The following is an 18,142-nucleotide window of genomic DNA, read 5'->3' on the forward strand; positions in this document are numbered from 1 at the left end:
TAAAATATTTGCTTAAAACAAGTATTTAGGAAGAGGACATGCAATGTGAATAATTTCTAGTGCATGTATGTCATTCCTGTCAGTTAAAAAGCGATAACATAGATTTTACTTAAATTATCCTCGAAAGACGTATCAAATTGCCAACAATTTAGCAAATGTCAGTTAAAACGTGAGTGAAATTTGAAAGCATTCATCTCTGAAGCCATAAAGGACCAGATCCTTACCGAACTGAAAATCGGCAGAACTACAAGCTCATTAAGAGAAAAATGCAAATTGACTGAAAGCTAAATTTTGGCTCACATTAAGAGTCCTGCACCTTTTATTCTGAGAAAGAATGACTCTGCAGGTTGTGCTGTGCTGATAAACATCCAGCTCTATAATCCTGATTCATGGGGAATCTTTACCATCAGATGTGGGCTCTTCAGCAGTCTGTGATTGATGATGATTATCTCAAGAGGATGCCATATCTCTGCCATCAGTGTGGTCAAAGCAAGGTTTTAAACAATGGTGCGGTGATTAAATATAGCACATATATAGTCGGCAGACCTGAGGGCAGCAGAGGTATGAGTTGAAGGCATCATTGAATTAAGATAAGGAATTTTTTTTCTTCTCTGTGTGTCAGAAACAAAATGATTGAGATTTTCTGTAGTTGATTCACAAATACCTGACTAGCAGTCTTTGTGGCAGAGGCATGAATCAGGGAACACTTTAAGTACTGCTGTAGTTCTGTTGTCCATGACTCAGTCGATTCTACATTACCTGTTGAGAACATATGAAGTTTTCTTTATTAAGTTGTTAGTTTTTTTAAATCTTTTTTGTATTGAAATACAAATAATGTAATTCATTGAAAATGTAAATTTTAGCTCATTTAAATCGGAATGATATGAAAAAACTTTAATTAAAGTAAAATAAATTACATTTTTAATCATTATCTCAGTACAGGACAAGCCTGAAGGGCGTCTTTCTCTCTCTCTCTCTGTCTGTGTGTGTGTGTGTGTGTGTGTGTGTGTGTGTGTGTGTGTGTGTGTGTGTGTGTGTGTGTGTGTGTGCGTAATTACTCCTAGAACCTTTAGCATAATATTATTTTAGAGTATGACTGTTCACTCAAGGACCTCTTGTAGTTGATTAACGGCATTTGAAGTTGTTTTATTGAGTTTTATTGTTAGACCTGCCAGTTGGGATTGTTCGTGATTTAGCTTGAGATTTGGTGTCTGTACCAAAATGTCCACACCTTGATAGTAAATTGTGGTCTGTCTTTGTGTGGCTCCGCGGTGCACTGGCGTCGTGCCCGGAGTTTCCCCCGCCTCTTGCCCCATGCCATCTGGGATAGGCTCCAGCTCCCCACGACCCGCCACAGCGGAACAAGCAGTTTGAAAATGAACGAATGAAATATCCATTAATTTCCTTTTTCATCTCTTAGTTAAGCTTGAAATATTTTTCAGCAGTATTAACTGTTTTAATGTGATTGCAAAATAAAAGGCCTTGGAAGAAGGCAGCTTTGATAAAAACATGTTTTACCCATCAGCATGCAAGACAAATTTCAGGATTAGTTGTGGCTCACAAACTTTAGTTTTGTAACCCATTGAATTCAGGCATATCATGGAATGGCATATTAACAGAATTTTGTTGTGAATTTTGACCTGATGGTTTAAGCTTCGTTTGCTGCATCTTGACTGTTTTGGGTTACTCTCAGAGCTAAAAAGTACAAAAAAAGGTATTGTGTGCTCCAGACATCACCAGTGAGTGAAAGTATGTGACCACTTTATGAACATTGTGTAGCGTTTAGCTGCTGACAAACAAGATGTGTTTACCTCTGATGGAGATGGAGACCAAAAACTTAGCTAAATAGAAAGCAAGTATTCGATTACATTTCAGTCACCGAAATGACTCCAAATAATTCAAATATGCATTTTTTTCCCATATTTTATGAAGATGTAAATTTGCTTTTTAATAATATATTCACCCCACTGTATTTATGAGTTGGTTGTTGCATTGCCTCCAAGTGGCCAAAGACATTAGCAGTTTTGGGTTCCTGTTTTATACTTGTGCAGGATTTAATCTGTGATGTACAGCATATTGATGCAGAAGAAAAACTCTAATATTGATTAATGTCGTGCAGCTCTGAACATAAACACCAACAGGCAGCTCTTATTTCTGCTCCTGTGGGTACAGAACATATGTAAATGTTGACAGCACTCTGGAATTCAAATGTGGTCCTCAAGATCAACTGAAACATTTAATAGAGGAGATGATGCGAAGTGTTTGATCTGTCAGTGCATGACGGGGCTTTGTCTTTGAGGTCGGCTCGGTCTGAAGAGCAAAACATTGACTTGTGAGTTGTGAGTAGGCCAGTTGACCTTCGACAGAACAATGCTTGTGTTTGAGAGGCAGAAACAGAAAGACAGAGGGGTGGAAACAGACAATTTCTGCCTCAACTGTTACACAGTCCATCCACCTCTTACCATTTAACAGCACACTGACAAAAACTTGTCAATACTAAAGAATGGTGGTTCAGCGGATTAATGTTGATGTAGTTTTAGACTAAAATTGTCTTAAATGTTGCCAATTTTTTACATTATGGGAATGGTTTTGTTATCAGGCTATTTTAGACATACTAAATTGAAAATATTAACCAGAGTAAGAGCTTTAGCCTTTTTGTACTTAATGCATTGCATAGAGGTTTCCCTACAATTTCCAGTCTCATTACAGTATATATTTCCAGAGGAAAGTTTAGTGCCAAGCTTAATGAAAAGCATTAAGACAAATTTCTGTCATCATAGTCTTGATTGATGTGTTCTGCATTATATACTCCTTCCCCTGGTTAACACTCAGTATAGTAGATTTCTTCAAACATGCAGTTAACATGCTTTATTTTGTTTTGAACTTCATGTTTTGAAATGTTGTTTTCTTTTTGAAATTCATGAACAGTTTATTAATTCCAGAATCAGTGACTTTTCAGCAGAGAACAGCAATAGTTTTATGAAAACACACAGCAGGGGCCAGCTAATAAAATGATATTAGCTAGAAGAATATTTGAAACATTTTAAATTTAAAATGTTAAAAAGCTGCATTTGTGTAAATTTTGTAACGCTTCTAGCAAACACAACGTCCAGTTTTTTGTGTTTTTCTCAGTGATTGTTGCTCCAGGATTTTGTTTTCATTGACAACAAATGTTGCCTCTGTCTTCAAAAAATTTTTTTTTCTGTGCACCATGATGCACAAATTATTTAGACATCATGCATGTCTAATATCATACAATCATACAATCATATCATACAATCAAATTGTTGATAATATTTGTTAATATGTTTACAATATGTGAATATGTATATTTCATATGTTGCATATGTTAATATGTGTGTATATTATTTAAGTATTTAAGTATGCCCGCCCCCCCCCGCTGCCACGATCGCACACATTTCCCCACTGTGGGACAATAAAGGATTATTATCTTATCTTATCTAACTCAGCTGTTGTTAAAAAAATGTAATAACTCAGATGTTAAATGTGCACTTCTTTGAGCAGACCTGCCTCCATCAGAACACTCCCTGTCACTCTCACATCTAACAGCTTCTCTGTGGATGATGGTGAATAGTTTTCCTGTGAGATTTCAGCTATGCTACAGCAGTGGCACAGGTTAAATCCACATACTCAGTATGAGAGTCTCAACTTGTAATAAAAGGTGGTCGGACTCACCACGATTCACAAAATGTAGATCTGAGTTCATACCTGCTTACGTCGACTGTGAATACACACTGTGTGTGTCTGTGTTGGGATTCTCAGTACTCCTACCTCGTATTCCCGTGAGCTTAAGCTCAACAGTATTACCTTGAGTTGCGTGTGATGCAGGTTACTCAGCCTGTCTGCAGCTATGCAGTGAACCTGCTCTGAAACTGTATACCTGTGCTGAAAAACAGGAGTCGCCATTTCAGCACTGTCTGTATGGATCAGTGTTCCCTCTGGCGCTGTGTCCTCTTTGAGAGCTCCTCTGTTGGGGAGCTACTCCCTGGCCCCTGACGGTTTCCCTCTGTTTTCACAATGGACCCATTGTACCTGTATATACTCCTGCTGTGGGACCTTGCTTCAAATTTCCAGCAATTATATGCAACCCCACTCGAGCCATGTTCTTGTCGCTGCTTCATTGGAGAGAAATGCAATCAAATGGAGGGTAAATGCAGTGAAATGAGGCTGCGGGAAGAGGCTGGCCGGAATTAGATTGTGGTGCTGATAAGTCCCATATAGAGCAAGTAAACATGTTCTTATCTTGTTATCCAGCTTACACATTAACACATGGTGTTTGGAGGAAGGCTTGACAGGATAAATCAAATCCTAATCATTCTCTTTGACTCGCTCTGTCTCCATTTCTGTTCCGCGTATGCACACGAGAACAATGGAGCAGCCACTTTCTCGCACCTACCGAATACCTCAGGAATGAGTGCGCCCGATGTGTTACGTTTAAAGAGTGGCTTCCTGCAGCGGAGTGAAATGATGGTGCCCTCTGTAAAGTATTAACAATGTGGATGGATGAATCGGGTCAGCACAAACCTGTTGACGGGAGCGCTCTCACAAAGCTGCGCCCGACCATCAGATTTAACCGCTTGGCAAATTGGACATGCTTGTTGGCTGTAGCTCCAATTTATGTGCACACTCTATTGCTGTTAGTCCATCTTCATTAATGAAACGGCCTGTTGTCAGGTCGTGATGGAGTGGTGGAGATGATGTGGGGGGAGCGTGTAGCAGAATCGTGAATAATGTAGAAAATAAACAAATATGTCACGTAGGGAGGGGTAAGGACCCAAATGCAGGACTCCGTAGGCACAGCTTTTGTCCATGTTTAATCAAAGAAAACTTAAACTCCAAACACAGGCAAGAATACAAACAGAAATGCAGGCGGAAACAAGGCTGGAACGAAAACAGAACTACAGGACATCAGAACCAACCTTTAGAAAACGAACCCGCAAATGGATCTGACAAAACCCTGGCTTAAAAAGCCTCATAACAAATAAACCAATTGCATGGAGGTGAGAAGACCAGCAATGGGTGTGGAGATGAGTAACAGGTGTGGAGCCGAGGCTCCACCCACAAGCTTGGCCTCTCTCCCTGCCACACACCAGCACAACCACTCTGAACCGTGATACAAATACACAGAAGTAAGGCGGCCGGCAGGCCACGCACACACACACACACACACACACACACACACACACACACACACACACACACACACGCACATACACAAACACGCACACACGATCCCAGCTGTGAATTTTGTCACTCTCTCTACACACTGCTCATGGCTGACAGGGTGCTGTGGTGACTTTTTGTTTTTGAATCTGAATGGTTGGGTTTAACATGTCTGGACTAAAGTCATCTGTGTCAAGGAGGGGGGGGGGGTCTCCAATTCCAATTCATGCATCGTCAAAAGGGATGCTTTTATTTCCAGATGTAGAATTTTAATTTCTTATCCTCAGAAATTAATAAAAGATGTAAAAAATGACCTCAACATAGTGTCTCGGCTCTGTAAATGCCATATGCACTCAAGCCTCAGCATTAGGAGTGATAACACTTCTCTATGAAGAGAAGGATGGGGTCTGGCTGGGTCTACCTACAGGGTTCTTGTACCTGCTGCACACATGAACAGATGTGATGGCTCATGAGATAATTACCCACTGAGCCGGTGTGTATGCAATTGTAAGCTGAAGCAGGGGTTCCCTTCAGGTAGTGCTCCCGCTTAGGCCAGTGAACAGCTAATGACATTTAGAAGCAATGAAAGAGATGACAGTTGTTTGTATTCAGCTGCACACTACCTTTCTGTTATTGTCTGCTGTCTGTCTTAATCTCCCAGCCACCATTTTCACACCACAAGGAGATCATGTTATTAGATCTCCTCCCTGGGCTCGTTTGTCATCCAGCAGCACCACTCCTCCAGGAGAACTGCAGGAGCTGAAAAACAAAAAAACAATATAAACAGTCAGGAGGCCACAGCATCAGATGTTCATCATTTACTGGCCTAGAGTCTCTTGTATCATCATTATTCTTTCAAGACTAACATCATAGGTTAATATTCTGTTTCTTCTCCCAGTTTCATGAGGTTGATACCCTTTGACCTCTGTGTTTCCTCCACCCCTCTCTCCCATCCTTCCACTGACCGTCACTTTACGGTTAAAAATATCGTCAGCACTGACGGATTACTCTCGCCGCCTCAGTTGCATCTCTCTAACCTCATCAGTTCCGGGCAGTAGAATGAAAGAAGCTAGCTATTTACAATAAACAAATATGTTCAGAGGCATCTACGTAAGTTTCACATAGGCTAACTACTCTGCTATAAATATTAAATGAAGCTCAAAATAGACTAGTATGGCATACAGTTGCCATAGAGATCTCAGCTGTGATTCTTTGTGAACTTTCTGAGTTTATAAAATCCCAATTAATCTTTGACATTAATCAGTGAGAAGAAGTGAGTGACTGGTTGATATCCCAAGGGAATCCATGAAGTCTTTATTTTCGGAGCTTTTTTTTTTCATTACTGTAACTTTGCATTTGTCCCCTCTTATTGTAATGAAATCAAATGTACTGTTCTGCATTGGATATATTGCAGCTTTAACGATCCCGTCTGTGTTCACGTCTTGTTTCATTTCTCTCTCTTTCTGTCTTTTATTCCTCTCTCTCTCTGGCTCTCCCTTTCAACAGGTGGGACAGTCAAAATGATGCGTAGGAGGTGAAGCGTTGAGTCTTATCGATGGATGTGTTTACAGATACCAGTCTCACATTGATCGTGAAGACTTCGGAACCAGAGAATGCAAATGTAGGAGATAACACAGGTGAAAATTAATTTCTTTTTTTCTTTCTTTTTGTCGCATTTACATTTACTTTTTTTTTTTGTGCCTTTTTATTGTCGGAGCTGTTGTTTGAATATCTAGAAATACTTCTGTGCTGACCTCAACAGTTTCCAAGAATAATCAAACATTTGTTAAAACCATGGGCCGACATAGTGGCACAGTGGGTAGCGCTGTTGCCTCACTGCAAGAAGGTTCTGGGTTCAGTTCCTTTCTGTGTGGATTTTGTTTGTTCTCCTTGGGTCTGTGTGGATTCTCTGGCTTCCTGATACCTCCAAAAAACATACAGCTTATGTGAATTGGTCACACCAACATTGTCTGTAGGTGTGAGTGTGAGCATGCCTGGTTGTCTTTCATGTTACCCTGTGATGAGATGTGTCTCATCCGGAGTGTAGACTGAATTCTGCCTGTAGCCAGTGGAGGTGGTTTTTATAGATGAGGCGAATGTCTGGTGTACAAGAAGATGAATGCATGGATTTTTACAGCAAATCAAAGATTATGGCATAACATCTTCAGAACTTAGCAAAGATTACTTATTCAGACAGCAAACCATGGAATTGGCGCTCTCAGATTTGCTTCCCAGCCTTGGCTTAAAGCTCTTAAAGTGTGGAACATGAAACATTTTGGGGCCAGTAGTGTAGCAACTGTATTTGAATTGTGTCACTGCATTTCAGGCTTTTGTGTGTAATCACAGAAATGTGCAAATAATACTGTAAATATACAACCTTCTTGACCATTCTTCAAATTCTTACATTCTTAGATATTGTTGGCAGAATGAGAAGAGGAATGAAAGGATAGCAGAGTGGATGAAGGCGCAATCAGGCATATTATAAACCCTTAAGTATAAAACTGACTTACTGAAATACGTTGAAAGAAATGTAAATGTCAGAGTGTTACTTGAACATCGCCCTAGCTAACTGTCCGTGGAGACAGGAAGAACTTGACAACAGAGAAACAGAGATGCTTGTTGCAGTCAGATGGCCCTGCTGCTGAGATCAGAAAGCATTTGACTTTGAGGAATTCATGGGTAGCTGATGAACACCCAACCACCAACAGACACACAGGTTTCTACTCTGTATGAAGAAAACTCATTGGCTGAAACAGATTGTGGTCATTTCTGCTATTTCATGACAATCACAAAGCGTATTGTGCAGATGTTTATTGAGAGGATCTTTTGCATTTTTACAAATCTGATCACAGACTTAGATACGGTTACACATTTCAAAATTGTTTTGTTGTCATAAAACACATCCTGTTAATGTTATTGTATCATTTTAGGCCCTTTGAGCCTAAATTCCAAAAAGTTTAACATTCATATTTGATACAAACTTTTAAAGATATGAGACATTTAATTTTCTGTTGCCGGCCACGATGTGGAAGATGGTCTAATTAGGCTTCAGGACCGATCATGCCAACATGGCAAGAGGATTTAGCCTTATGCGAACAGTTGGACAACGTAACATTAAGTAAATTCAGATTTCACATCATGTCAAAATAACTCAGCAAATATCAGACTAAGTGAACAGTTTACTCTGATGTCAGACTTCATGTTGAATTTTCAGTTTTCCTTTTGGTGCGTCATTTGCAGCATTTCGTCTTTCTTTTAGCTACATCTGTGTGAAATTCTGAGTAGGAAACAAACACATTTTGTAGAGCCAGTAATGCAGACTAAAGGCTACCTGTAAGAAAACTCTGTAACAACATGCCTGTTATTTCATATCACTCACATCCCCCCAACAATTCAGGCACTGACTAACCTCATTCACATTCATCAGCATGAGCATGGAGGAGGTGTTTGTTTTAAACAGAGTTTATTGAGATTTTTTCCCATTTATTTAGTTTTTTTGCCTTTAATTTTTCTGAACTTCACTTCCAGTGGCATAATCCACACAGCATAATGGTATTTGCCTGATATAAAGTCCTGTTGCAAAACTGAATTCTAGTTCATCCAGACAGTTTGCAATTTGATCCTTTCTGTTTGCAGACATATAATCCCCATTAATGTTCCACATTTTTAACACGTATTAAACACTCATATTGTATACTGCTCCTGAGGGCTATGAGAGAATCACCCAGATTATCTCCTGCCAAGAGTAAAAGAGGAAGATTGAGAGGAGGAGGAAGAGCGGAATGGATGACATAAACTCCACTACGCAGGCATAGGGCAGCTGTTATGGAAGGCTGGCTATGAATCATGCTGCCGTTACTCACCACTTATATTATGAACATTCTATACTGACTGGATTGATCCTCCTCCCCACTCCCCACCCTATGTCATTCACAAAATGTCACATAGTGAAAATGGAGTGATACGTGGAGAGTAGCTTCCTTTGCTCACTTGCAAGCTGGATGAGTGAACACCCCTGGGCACATGAGCTGCAAAATGGTCAGCTCTACATTTTATACTGTATTTGTAAAAGCCTCCATATAACAGTGATAAGGAGCGGAAAAGTTAGAAGGGGTGGAGGTTTTGAGCAGAAATAAAAAGAGGAATTAGGTAATACAAAGGAGGGATGGGAGTGAAGAATGATTTTAAAAAGCCATGAAATAGAGAAGACTGTGTCAGCTGTTTTAATTTGTGTTACACTTCATATTTTGATAGCTGAATTATTTTCTCAGTCGCATGAAATGACTGTGAGAGTTTCATTTATGTTAACAGATGGTCAATATAAATAGTATAAAAACATTGTTATATATTTTTGGTCATTTTATTTAAGAGATTGAAAGTGGATTTTAAGTGAAGACAGCTAAATCATGGATGTCTGTGTGCATGTGGGGCACTAATAGATAAGGACACAGACGCCAACATGTCTCTCTCCTCATGTCCATAACTACGTCCCTCTGCATGGGCTTGTCTTCCTGCAGGGCAGCCTGGCACAGAGCAGCTTGGGCTTACCTCTGATGGATGAAGTCCTGGCTGCGGTGGCTAGAAAGATAGACGAGACTCAGAGCTCAGCGCGCTAACTGGTTTGGTCTAGTCTGGACTAGTTTGCCGATGGTCAGGGTCCTGGGGATCAGAAGATCATCACCTCCTGCCAAGAGCTGGAGTCTTTCCATATGTTATTTCACATGCAATCCAGGGTCTACTCAAAGAATCTTTCTCCTGACGCAGCTACAAAATGGCTTTGTTAGGGTAGTTTTGTGTGTGAAACTTATTTTATTGGTATGTGATGTTTTTTTCTGTGAGCATTTAACTGTGGTGTCAGTGAACATTCTGGGTGTTTATCTTGTTTATATTTGGCAGCTCAGACGCAGTGGTAACATTACGCTGAACCATATCCATGAAGATGAGGCTGCTGATCCCCTTTGACCTCTAAAGTCAAACTTGATTTGTCATCTACAGTCATTGCTGTGAGACCGTGTGTGTGTGTGTGTGTGTGTGTGTGTGTGTGTGTGTATGTGTGTGTGTGTGTGTGTGTGTGTGCGCGCGCACACATGTGAGAGAGAGATAGTTGGTGTACCTGTCTGACTGACTGATCTGTGAGACATTATGAACAGCTGAAGAGCTAATGGTCCAGCTGGAGACAGATGGCCTCTCGATAGCACTATACCCCAAAGCCAATACTCACACTCTGTCACTCTGCCTCTCGTACACACACACTTGCCTGAACACACACATGCATCCATGCATACACAAACAGTCCCCCTTACACACACACACACACACACACACACACACACACACACACACACACACACACGGACGGACAAATACACACGCACACACTCACACCAAAAAAAACAACATACATACTCAGTGGATAGGTTGTTGTTAATCTCTTATAAACCCTGAGGAAACACATTTTTCAATATGAGTTTTTTTGTTTCACAGCAAGTTTGAACAATCTTTTAGCAACATTATGTGGGAGCTTGTGTTTCATGCAAGCACAGGAGCGATAAAGGAAGTTAATTTCTCCCCCTTTTTTTGTAATTTCCTCTTTTTGTGGCTTTGCGTCTTTGTAGCGCTAATAAAAGAGACTAATCATTTCCTTACATGTACCTTATCTTGGAGTGTTGAAAATTACTTGATAGATTTGAAATCCTGGCATTGTTAGCATTCAATTCCACAAAAGTTCAGAAGAACTATGCCCATGCCAGAAAGAACAGTACAGTTATCCTATACTCCTCCCTTTACTGTCTTCATATTTTGAATTGTAGCTCACAATGTAATAGACAAAACTTCTTATTGTGGAGAGAGATATCTGTCCAGACACCATAAATAAGAGGTTGGAGCCTATGGTCTTTTTTTCTGCAAAGTGGCTTAAATTTGCTTTCTGGCTAGTAGTTAGTGAAACCATTGGTTACAAAAAGATGTGCAATTATGAAAATAACTCTTCTTGTCACTTCATTCATTACCTCAGTGAAGGGTTTCCTAATGAGTTTATGATTTCAATTACTAGTTCCACATCTTATTCACTAAGCTATAATCTTTGCTGTGGTCCCATTCAGAATAAAATAAACAATAAAGAATATGCTTTCAGGTGCACATACATAGTAATTTATTTGTAACCTGGTTCAGTCCCTTTGTGGTGTATAGAGTCCTTGGTTTGTCAGTGAGATCCATTCCTTATTCATCCACAGCTTACCCTCACATCCAAATATGGAAACTTCTGGCTACAGAATATCAATATGGCAACAGCCGTAATGCCAGCAGAACATTTGGTGATGTTTGCTTCGTCAGTTTGCATTACAGCAGTGGTTCCCAACCCCTGAGCTGTGGACCAGTTCTGGTTTGTGGTTCAGTTGGTACCGGGACTCACAGAAAGAATACAGAACTTACAGTACTCCTGTTTCATTTATTATCTGATTCTGAACGATGTTTTGTTTCGGAAAATTACCAGATTGTCTCTGCCACATCTGTCAATGAGTCAATCTTGATGCAAGATGCTTGCCTCGGTCACATGACTACCTTCTTAAAGGGGTCGCTTATGCAGGTAACAGAGTACATAATTGTTAAATGTAAACTCCCAAGTTAGTGAAATCAAGAAAAAATAAATGTGTTTGGAAAGTGTGTTTGCACATTGTAAAAAGAGCCATTGAGGAGACAGAAAAAGAACTTAAGACTTAAGACCTATGAAAGAAAAAGAAAGCTGCAACATACCAGCTTTCATGCCGGCAGTGTATTTAATTTTGTTGTATTTATTTGCCACACCTTAAAGGCTGGCCTGTGAAAATTTTGTCTGACGTTAAACCGGTCTATGGTGCAAAAACGGTTCGGGACCACTGTTATACAGTCTATGCTATGTGCAGAGAACATGTATTGGGAAAGCTCTGAGGTCTTGTGACTCATAGGGACTTATAGGCAAACATATAGCTGCAATTTTTCTACAGCCTCTGACAAGTTGCTGCCACGACAATGTTATGACTTTGAGAGGAAGAGATAAAATACATTATTTCTCTTGAGTATTTCCTCATTAAGGATGACAGGAGCAGAATTATATGCTTTTAGTAGGCATTGTGGTTGCTTCAATGTGTTTGCAGGCCACAGACCCAGAGGGACCCACTTTCAAAAAATTCATTACCTTGTTAAATAACTCTCAAATAATATACATACTTAAAGATTTACTTGTCATCATTGCAGCGATGCTGAATTCTGTTTGTTAAGCAGTCTTCCCTACTTAAGTACCTCGGCAGTGATTAGTGCATCCATTCTAAAATATAGAGCATTGCTCATTAATCTTGGTGAACACATAAACCATTAAATCATTTTATTTTTTCTGGCATGATTTTAAATATTATGTGTGAGGTAGCAGCTTGGGATTGTAGAGGGAGGCAGGTGTAGATGTTATTGGTTCTACAGTTTCCAGCATATGGGCCTGTCGTGTCCCATGTGTATGTACCTGCCTCCACTGCTGTCATCTAATTATGCAGAGCAAACAAAGCTATGTGCCTGCTGACACAAGCCCGCTTCTGTGGGTTTTGATTGTTACTCATCAACTGGATGTCTTCACCTGATTAAGACATTGTCACAATTGACCTGTAAAAAATCACCAAACCAGCTTTCAATTTAGTCATTACTGCTATTGTTGTTTTCAATCTGAAATTTTTTTCTCGTGTCTGCTTACGGTGATGGTAAGTCAGATCTGTATCGGCACGGGTGAAAACGGAGTTAATGCAAGAGATCTGCATTAATTTGATTTTATGTATCGTTCTTTGGGTGGTAAAGGATGATATACTGTATATACAACCACGGTATCTTGCTAAAGACTAATCTTGTTAAGCCAATTAATAACATAGAGGAGAGCCTTTGAATGAAAGCTTTGTTTAGACAGTCAAAGCTTTTAGTAGTAGCTGTATCATTAAATAAGCTTTTCATTTGTTCAGAACACCCACCTTCAGCACAAGGAGAGACTTTGATTTCGACACTCCTGCACAGGTTCCTGCATATGATAAAAATGGTCTTTCTGTTCTAGCAAACAGAGTACCTCTTTATGACTCTAACCTATTCCACCATGTTAACTTAACATGAAGCAAGTGACTCAATTAGTAATAACGTACTTCTTGTTCTAGGAATTTAGCAGGAATCTTTATGGCTGTGTTAATTATTTTCTTCTCTTGACTCTTACATTTGAACATCAAACCCTAATAAGTAAGGCGTTGTCCTTACCCAAAATTGACAGTGCTAATACTTTTTATTAAATCCAATATCAAAACTAAATTATTATTAATATTTAAGGCTGACATCACAAAATTACATTTTGAGCTTTGTGTGGTTAATTGACACTAATTGCATTTCATCTGCACAGAATGGATGTCAGTATTACTGCAGAGGAAAAACAATGTGATTCAACTCTAGACTTAGAGTCAGAAAGAGCTGAAATCTTTTCCCTGTTTTTCCTTGCAGGGGTATGTGAGCAGAGTGGGGATCTGAGTCTGTGTGGGCTCGCTGCTCTCCCTCCATCCACACCTCCTCCTACTTCAGAGACTTCACGGCGGGCCTGCCCAACACAGAAGAAGACCACGCCTACGTCACCAAACCTCCCCCTGCCCCTCAGCTCTCAGTCGTCTCTGGGCCTGACAGCAGCCCCCTGCCCTCCCCCCAGTGATGCTTCAATTGTAGTCCCTCACCTTCACCCCACTCCCACGTCACTCCCCAACCCACCTGCAAGCTCCTGGGGCCCAACAGGAGACACCCAGAAGACTTCCCTTCTGCAGCCTGTCATCCTCCCTCCATCAGCGACAATGATGGAAGCTGGCACAGTGTCGGACTTGACGGGGGAGTGTCTTCTTCAACCTACTCGTACCTGCCTTGGCTGCTTCATTGAGACTCGTGATGCGACTCACCCTAATTCCAACCAGAACCCACCCCACAACACTGACACCAGCCCTGACACAGAAACCGGACTAAGTGTAAGGATAGGGGATGTGAGCCGAGAAGACTTTGACTCTGACATTAACAACATCAGCATCCAGTGCCTGAGCCATGCAGGGGAGGCAGTGAGTCACTACGGAGAGCAGCTACTCTCTGACCAGCTACTTAGCTTTCCTTTGCCAAAAGCCCAAGGTGAGGGCAAGAGAGTGGACGGAAACAAAACAACAGAGGACTGTGATGATGCAGAGGATGATGTAACAGCTAAGAACTTGTATGAGGGACTATTACTGGACAAAGTGAGTGGAGAGGAGGTTTTGCTGGCTAATGCCAGCCAGGACTGGGGTTATTTTGAATCCTTCATCAGTGAGAGTAAGATGGAACTGCTGGATCTTTGTTCTAAGAATGAACTGTCAGTTAACCTCTTCTCTGAGGAAGATGTTGACAATCTATTTGACGATGAAGATGACGATTCAACTTTAAGCAGTGATGTCTGTTCACTGAAGATTCGTTATGAGTCTTTCCAAGACAACATGAGGGAAAAAACAAATGTTCTTCAAGAGGAGACACAGTTCAACTTTTTTCCCAGTGTACTGGCCAACTGTGTGAAGAAAGAGGAAGGAGCAGGAGTCTTAAAGAGGAGTCCTGAAGAGCTTCAACTCAAAACAGATGAGCTCATCCTGGAGACAGGACAGGATTTAAAAAGTGGGGATTGCAGTGGCAGAAGCCCCCTTGATGGTTCCCAAGGCTCACCCATGTCCACTCCCAAAGTCAGCTACTTAATGGACTTTAATTCCACAGAAGAGTCAGGTGAATTTAGTGATGACAGCTCCTGCACCGGCTCCTCCTCAGACACACTGCATGAGGGCAAATATAAGAAGGGCCACTTAAAGAGACTGCTTAGCCCCTCAAATCCTCTCAACTATGGTTTGCGATCCAAGAGAAAGGTTCGATACAGTGATGATTACTTATACGATGTTGACTCGCTTGAAAGTGAAAAGAATGCAGAGAAAAAAGAGAAACCTCCCACTGGTCAAAAAGAGGAGGAGGATGTTGACTGGTGTCCCAAAAAACGTCGGAAATCATATCGTAAAGAGCCACCAGTTGTCATCAAGTACATCATCATCAATAGATTTAAGGGAGAGAGACTCATGTCAGTGAAACTAGGCAAGTTGGACCCTGTGAATGCTACTGTGAGCTTAAACACAGACACAGTGAGCAAATATGAGACACTGGCTCCTCTGAAGCAGTTCTGGCAGGAGAAGCAAAGACAGAGACAGGAACAGCTTAAGTTGGCTGCCAGAGATAAACAACAGCGTGGTTTTCACCTAAATGGACGGCATCATCGTCCTTTTAATTCCAGTCATCCCAAAAGAAAATACAAGATTGCAAACAGGCTTAAGGTTCAGAGATTTCACACTGTGGAGCAGTCAGTAACTGCACAGGGCTCTCCTCTCTCTGATCGGAATCACGGAAGTGTCACTAAAGAGGAGGCCACCCCCACAGTAGGGGCAATAACAACAGCCACAGGTCTCCCAGAGACATTAGACACAGACTCCATCACATACCCAGTCACAGCCAAGAGCCGCTCCCAGGAGAGGGAGGAGAGGGAAGGGAGGAGATTGGGAGGAAATAAAACAGTCAGGATAAGGAAATTCAAAAGTGAAGCCAGACTGAGGAGCAAGAAAATGAAAGAAGCAGGAGAGGAGGGAAGGAGCACGACAAATGAAACAGTCGCCTGTGTCACCGCGGTACAGATTGAGGATGCTACTGCTGGGTTAGAGGAGGCAGTTAGCTCAACTACAGTCAAACCTCATTTCTCTGATAGTACAACCACCGTTCAGATATCCAAGGAGAAATTGTCCACTGACTCATCCACCTGCTCTTCTGACAAAGCTCCTCCCTCAGCGGAAGTGGAGGCTGATGTCCCAGTCATCCCAGGGGGATACTTGCAGACCCTGTTGGATGCTACAGAGTCCTCCGGTGCAACAGCGATTCCTTATTTCCCCCAGCAGCCCTCTAGGCAGCAGTATCCTCTAGGGCTATCCCTAGAGGAGAAACAGTTTTCTTCTCTGCAGCTTGCTCAGAGCTGCGTCCTCTCCCCTCCGTCTGAGTCAGAGCTCCAGCAGTCTCCCCAAAACTGCCCCAACTTCCCACAGATGTGGCATCCACAGCTTTGTGCATCTCACAGCCAGAGCTTTGGGCCTGATACCCCGGAGACGCCCATCCTACCCAACAACTTCCCAGCTGCTGTGCCCCTGAATGACAGTTTGCCAGTGTCTAACTACAGCCAGCTAAGCCCTGAGGGCGATAGGCTGCTTTATGAGAAGAACTACCTGACTGAGACTGGGCTGCAGCCTGGGGCAGATTTGCAAGTGTGTCAGTCTGCCTGTGTGGAGGGCCAGGTGCAATACCAGAGAGGGTCCCTTTGCACAGACAATGGTAGACTCATCAGCTATGACTCAGTGGGCTCTCTGTCAGCCACCTCCAGCAATTACAGCTCCCTCAGTCTCAAGTCTTGTGAACGAGAGGGTGAGGAAGAGGGCCGAGACAGCTTCTTAGCTCATTGCAGTCCTAAAGTGGTGATTCAGCAGAGTGTGGATGCCCTTACCCCACTCAGGGAGTCCTCAGACCTGCTGGACATCTCCAACTTCACCCCAGACAAGTTTAGACACTCATCACTGTCAGAACTATCCCCTCCCGAGACTCCTAACCTGTCCCCACAAGTGGTGGGCCGTGATATGAAGATGGCAGGAAATGTTGGCGAATACCAGGAAGTAAATGATATGACTTTGGATTGCAATAGGGAGGTAAAGTGGAACTGTGACATTATGCAGCAACAAGAGCACACAGCAAATACATACACAGTGGAAGAAAGCCAGTTTCCATTGCACAACTTTAACAGTCAGGATATTTTATCAATAGATAAAAAGGAAATGGGAGCTACAGAATTTGATGATCAGACTGGTGAGGTTTTGGCTGGTGAGAAAAACATTAAGTCAAAGAGGAAAGGTAATTGCAAACAGGCAGCTGCCGGACAGAGTCCAAAGAAGATACGGGCTCCCAGAACTCCAAAGTCAGAAAAGGTCAAGACACCCAAACAGAACTCTCGTTCCACCAAAAAAATAAAGGCCATGTTAGAGGGTAAGGCGGCAAAGAACCAGGCTGGTGGTTGTGGTACAGGCATGACTGACAGTAGTAGCACTGGGGACTGGTCTGTTGCGGGCTGGTCAGAGAGAAACAGCCTGGTTGGGGATGACCAGAGAGAATTCGAGGAGCCCTCCAATATTCTTTCCAACATTGTATCTGGCATGGCTGAGGTCCAAAGGTTCATGATGGCTTCCATTGAGCCCCTATGGAATCCTATGTCTGAGGCATGCATGCCCTCTGAGGCCAATAGCCTCAACCTAAAGACTCTCAAAATCTTGGCAGGTACAGAAGCTGACCTGAAGAAAAAGGGAGCTGTGCTCACCGGGACTGGGAAGGGCAGGAAGACAGGGGGCAAGGGAGGAAAAAATCAGGCCAAATTCAACCCCTCTCATCCTTTATTCCCCCAACTAGCTCTGGGTTGTAACATGTTTGATAAACCCAACTTTATTAACCCTGGGCCTGCACACAAAAAGCTGTACCGTCACAAGACCAGTGCAAAGTTTCCTCGGATTGAGACACTGAAGGGGAAGCGAGCTGAGAGAGACCCAAATAAGGATATAGCACTGATGAGCTCTTTTGAGAAACTGAGGTAATATTTTGTTATCAGCTGCTGTTGCACCCCCTTCTCACTTTTCCCAACCACCTATTCATTCCTCCCTCCCAAGCATACCTACACTGACGCTATGCCAGAGCTGCATGAGTACTGTGCCCCTTGACTACTCTCACTTCCTTTTAATCCCCCCTCCCACAAGAGGAAATTAATATCTGCATGAAAAACTTCTTGTACTTTGCAAACTACCTATTGAGTGATTGTGTCAAGCTTGATTGAGATTTGAAATGACCATGG

At 42.0% G+C, this 18,142-nt stretch overlaps 1 protein-coding gene across 1 annotated transcript in view; it reads left to right on the plus strand.

Annotated features, from left to right (window-relative positions):
• Nucleotides 1-17,888, plus strand: part of nexmifb (neurite extension and migration factor b) — a 48,330-nt gene extending 30,442 nt beyond the window's left edge. Inside the window, exons 2-3 of the mRNA XM_068326230.1 lie at nucleotides 6,691-6,821; nucleotides 13,681-17,888. Of these exons, the coding sequence (XP_068182331.1) occupies nucleotides 6,740-6,821; nucleotides 13,681-17,888 (4,290 nt within the window). The 5' untranslated portion in view covers nucleotides 6,691-6,739. The remainder of the gene's footprint in view (nucleotides 1-6,690; nucleotides 6,822-13,680) is intronic.
• The last annotated feature ends 254 nt before the right edge of the window (nucleotides 17,889-18,142 follow it).

The sequence above is a fragment of the Antennarius striatus genome, chromosome 10 (assembly GCF_040054535.1).
Source record: "Antennarius striatus isolate MH-2024 chromosome 10, ASM4005453v1, whole genome shotgun sequence".
Taxonomy (NCBI): domain Eukaryota; kingdom Metazoa; phylum Chordata; class Actinopteri; order Lophiiformes; family Antennariidae; genus Antennarius; species Antennarius striatus.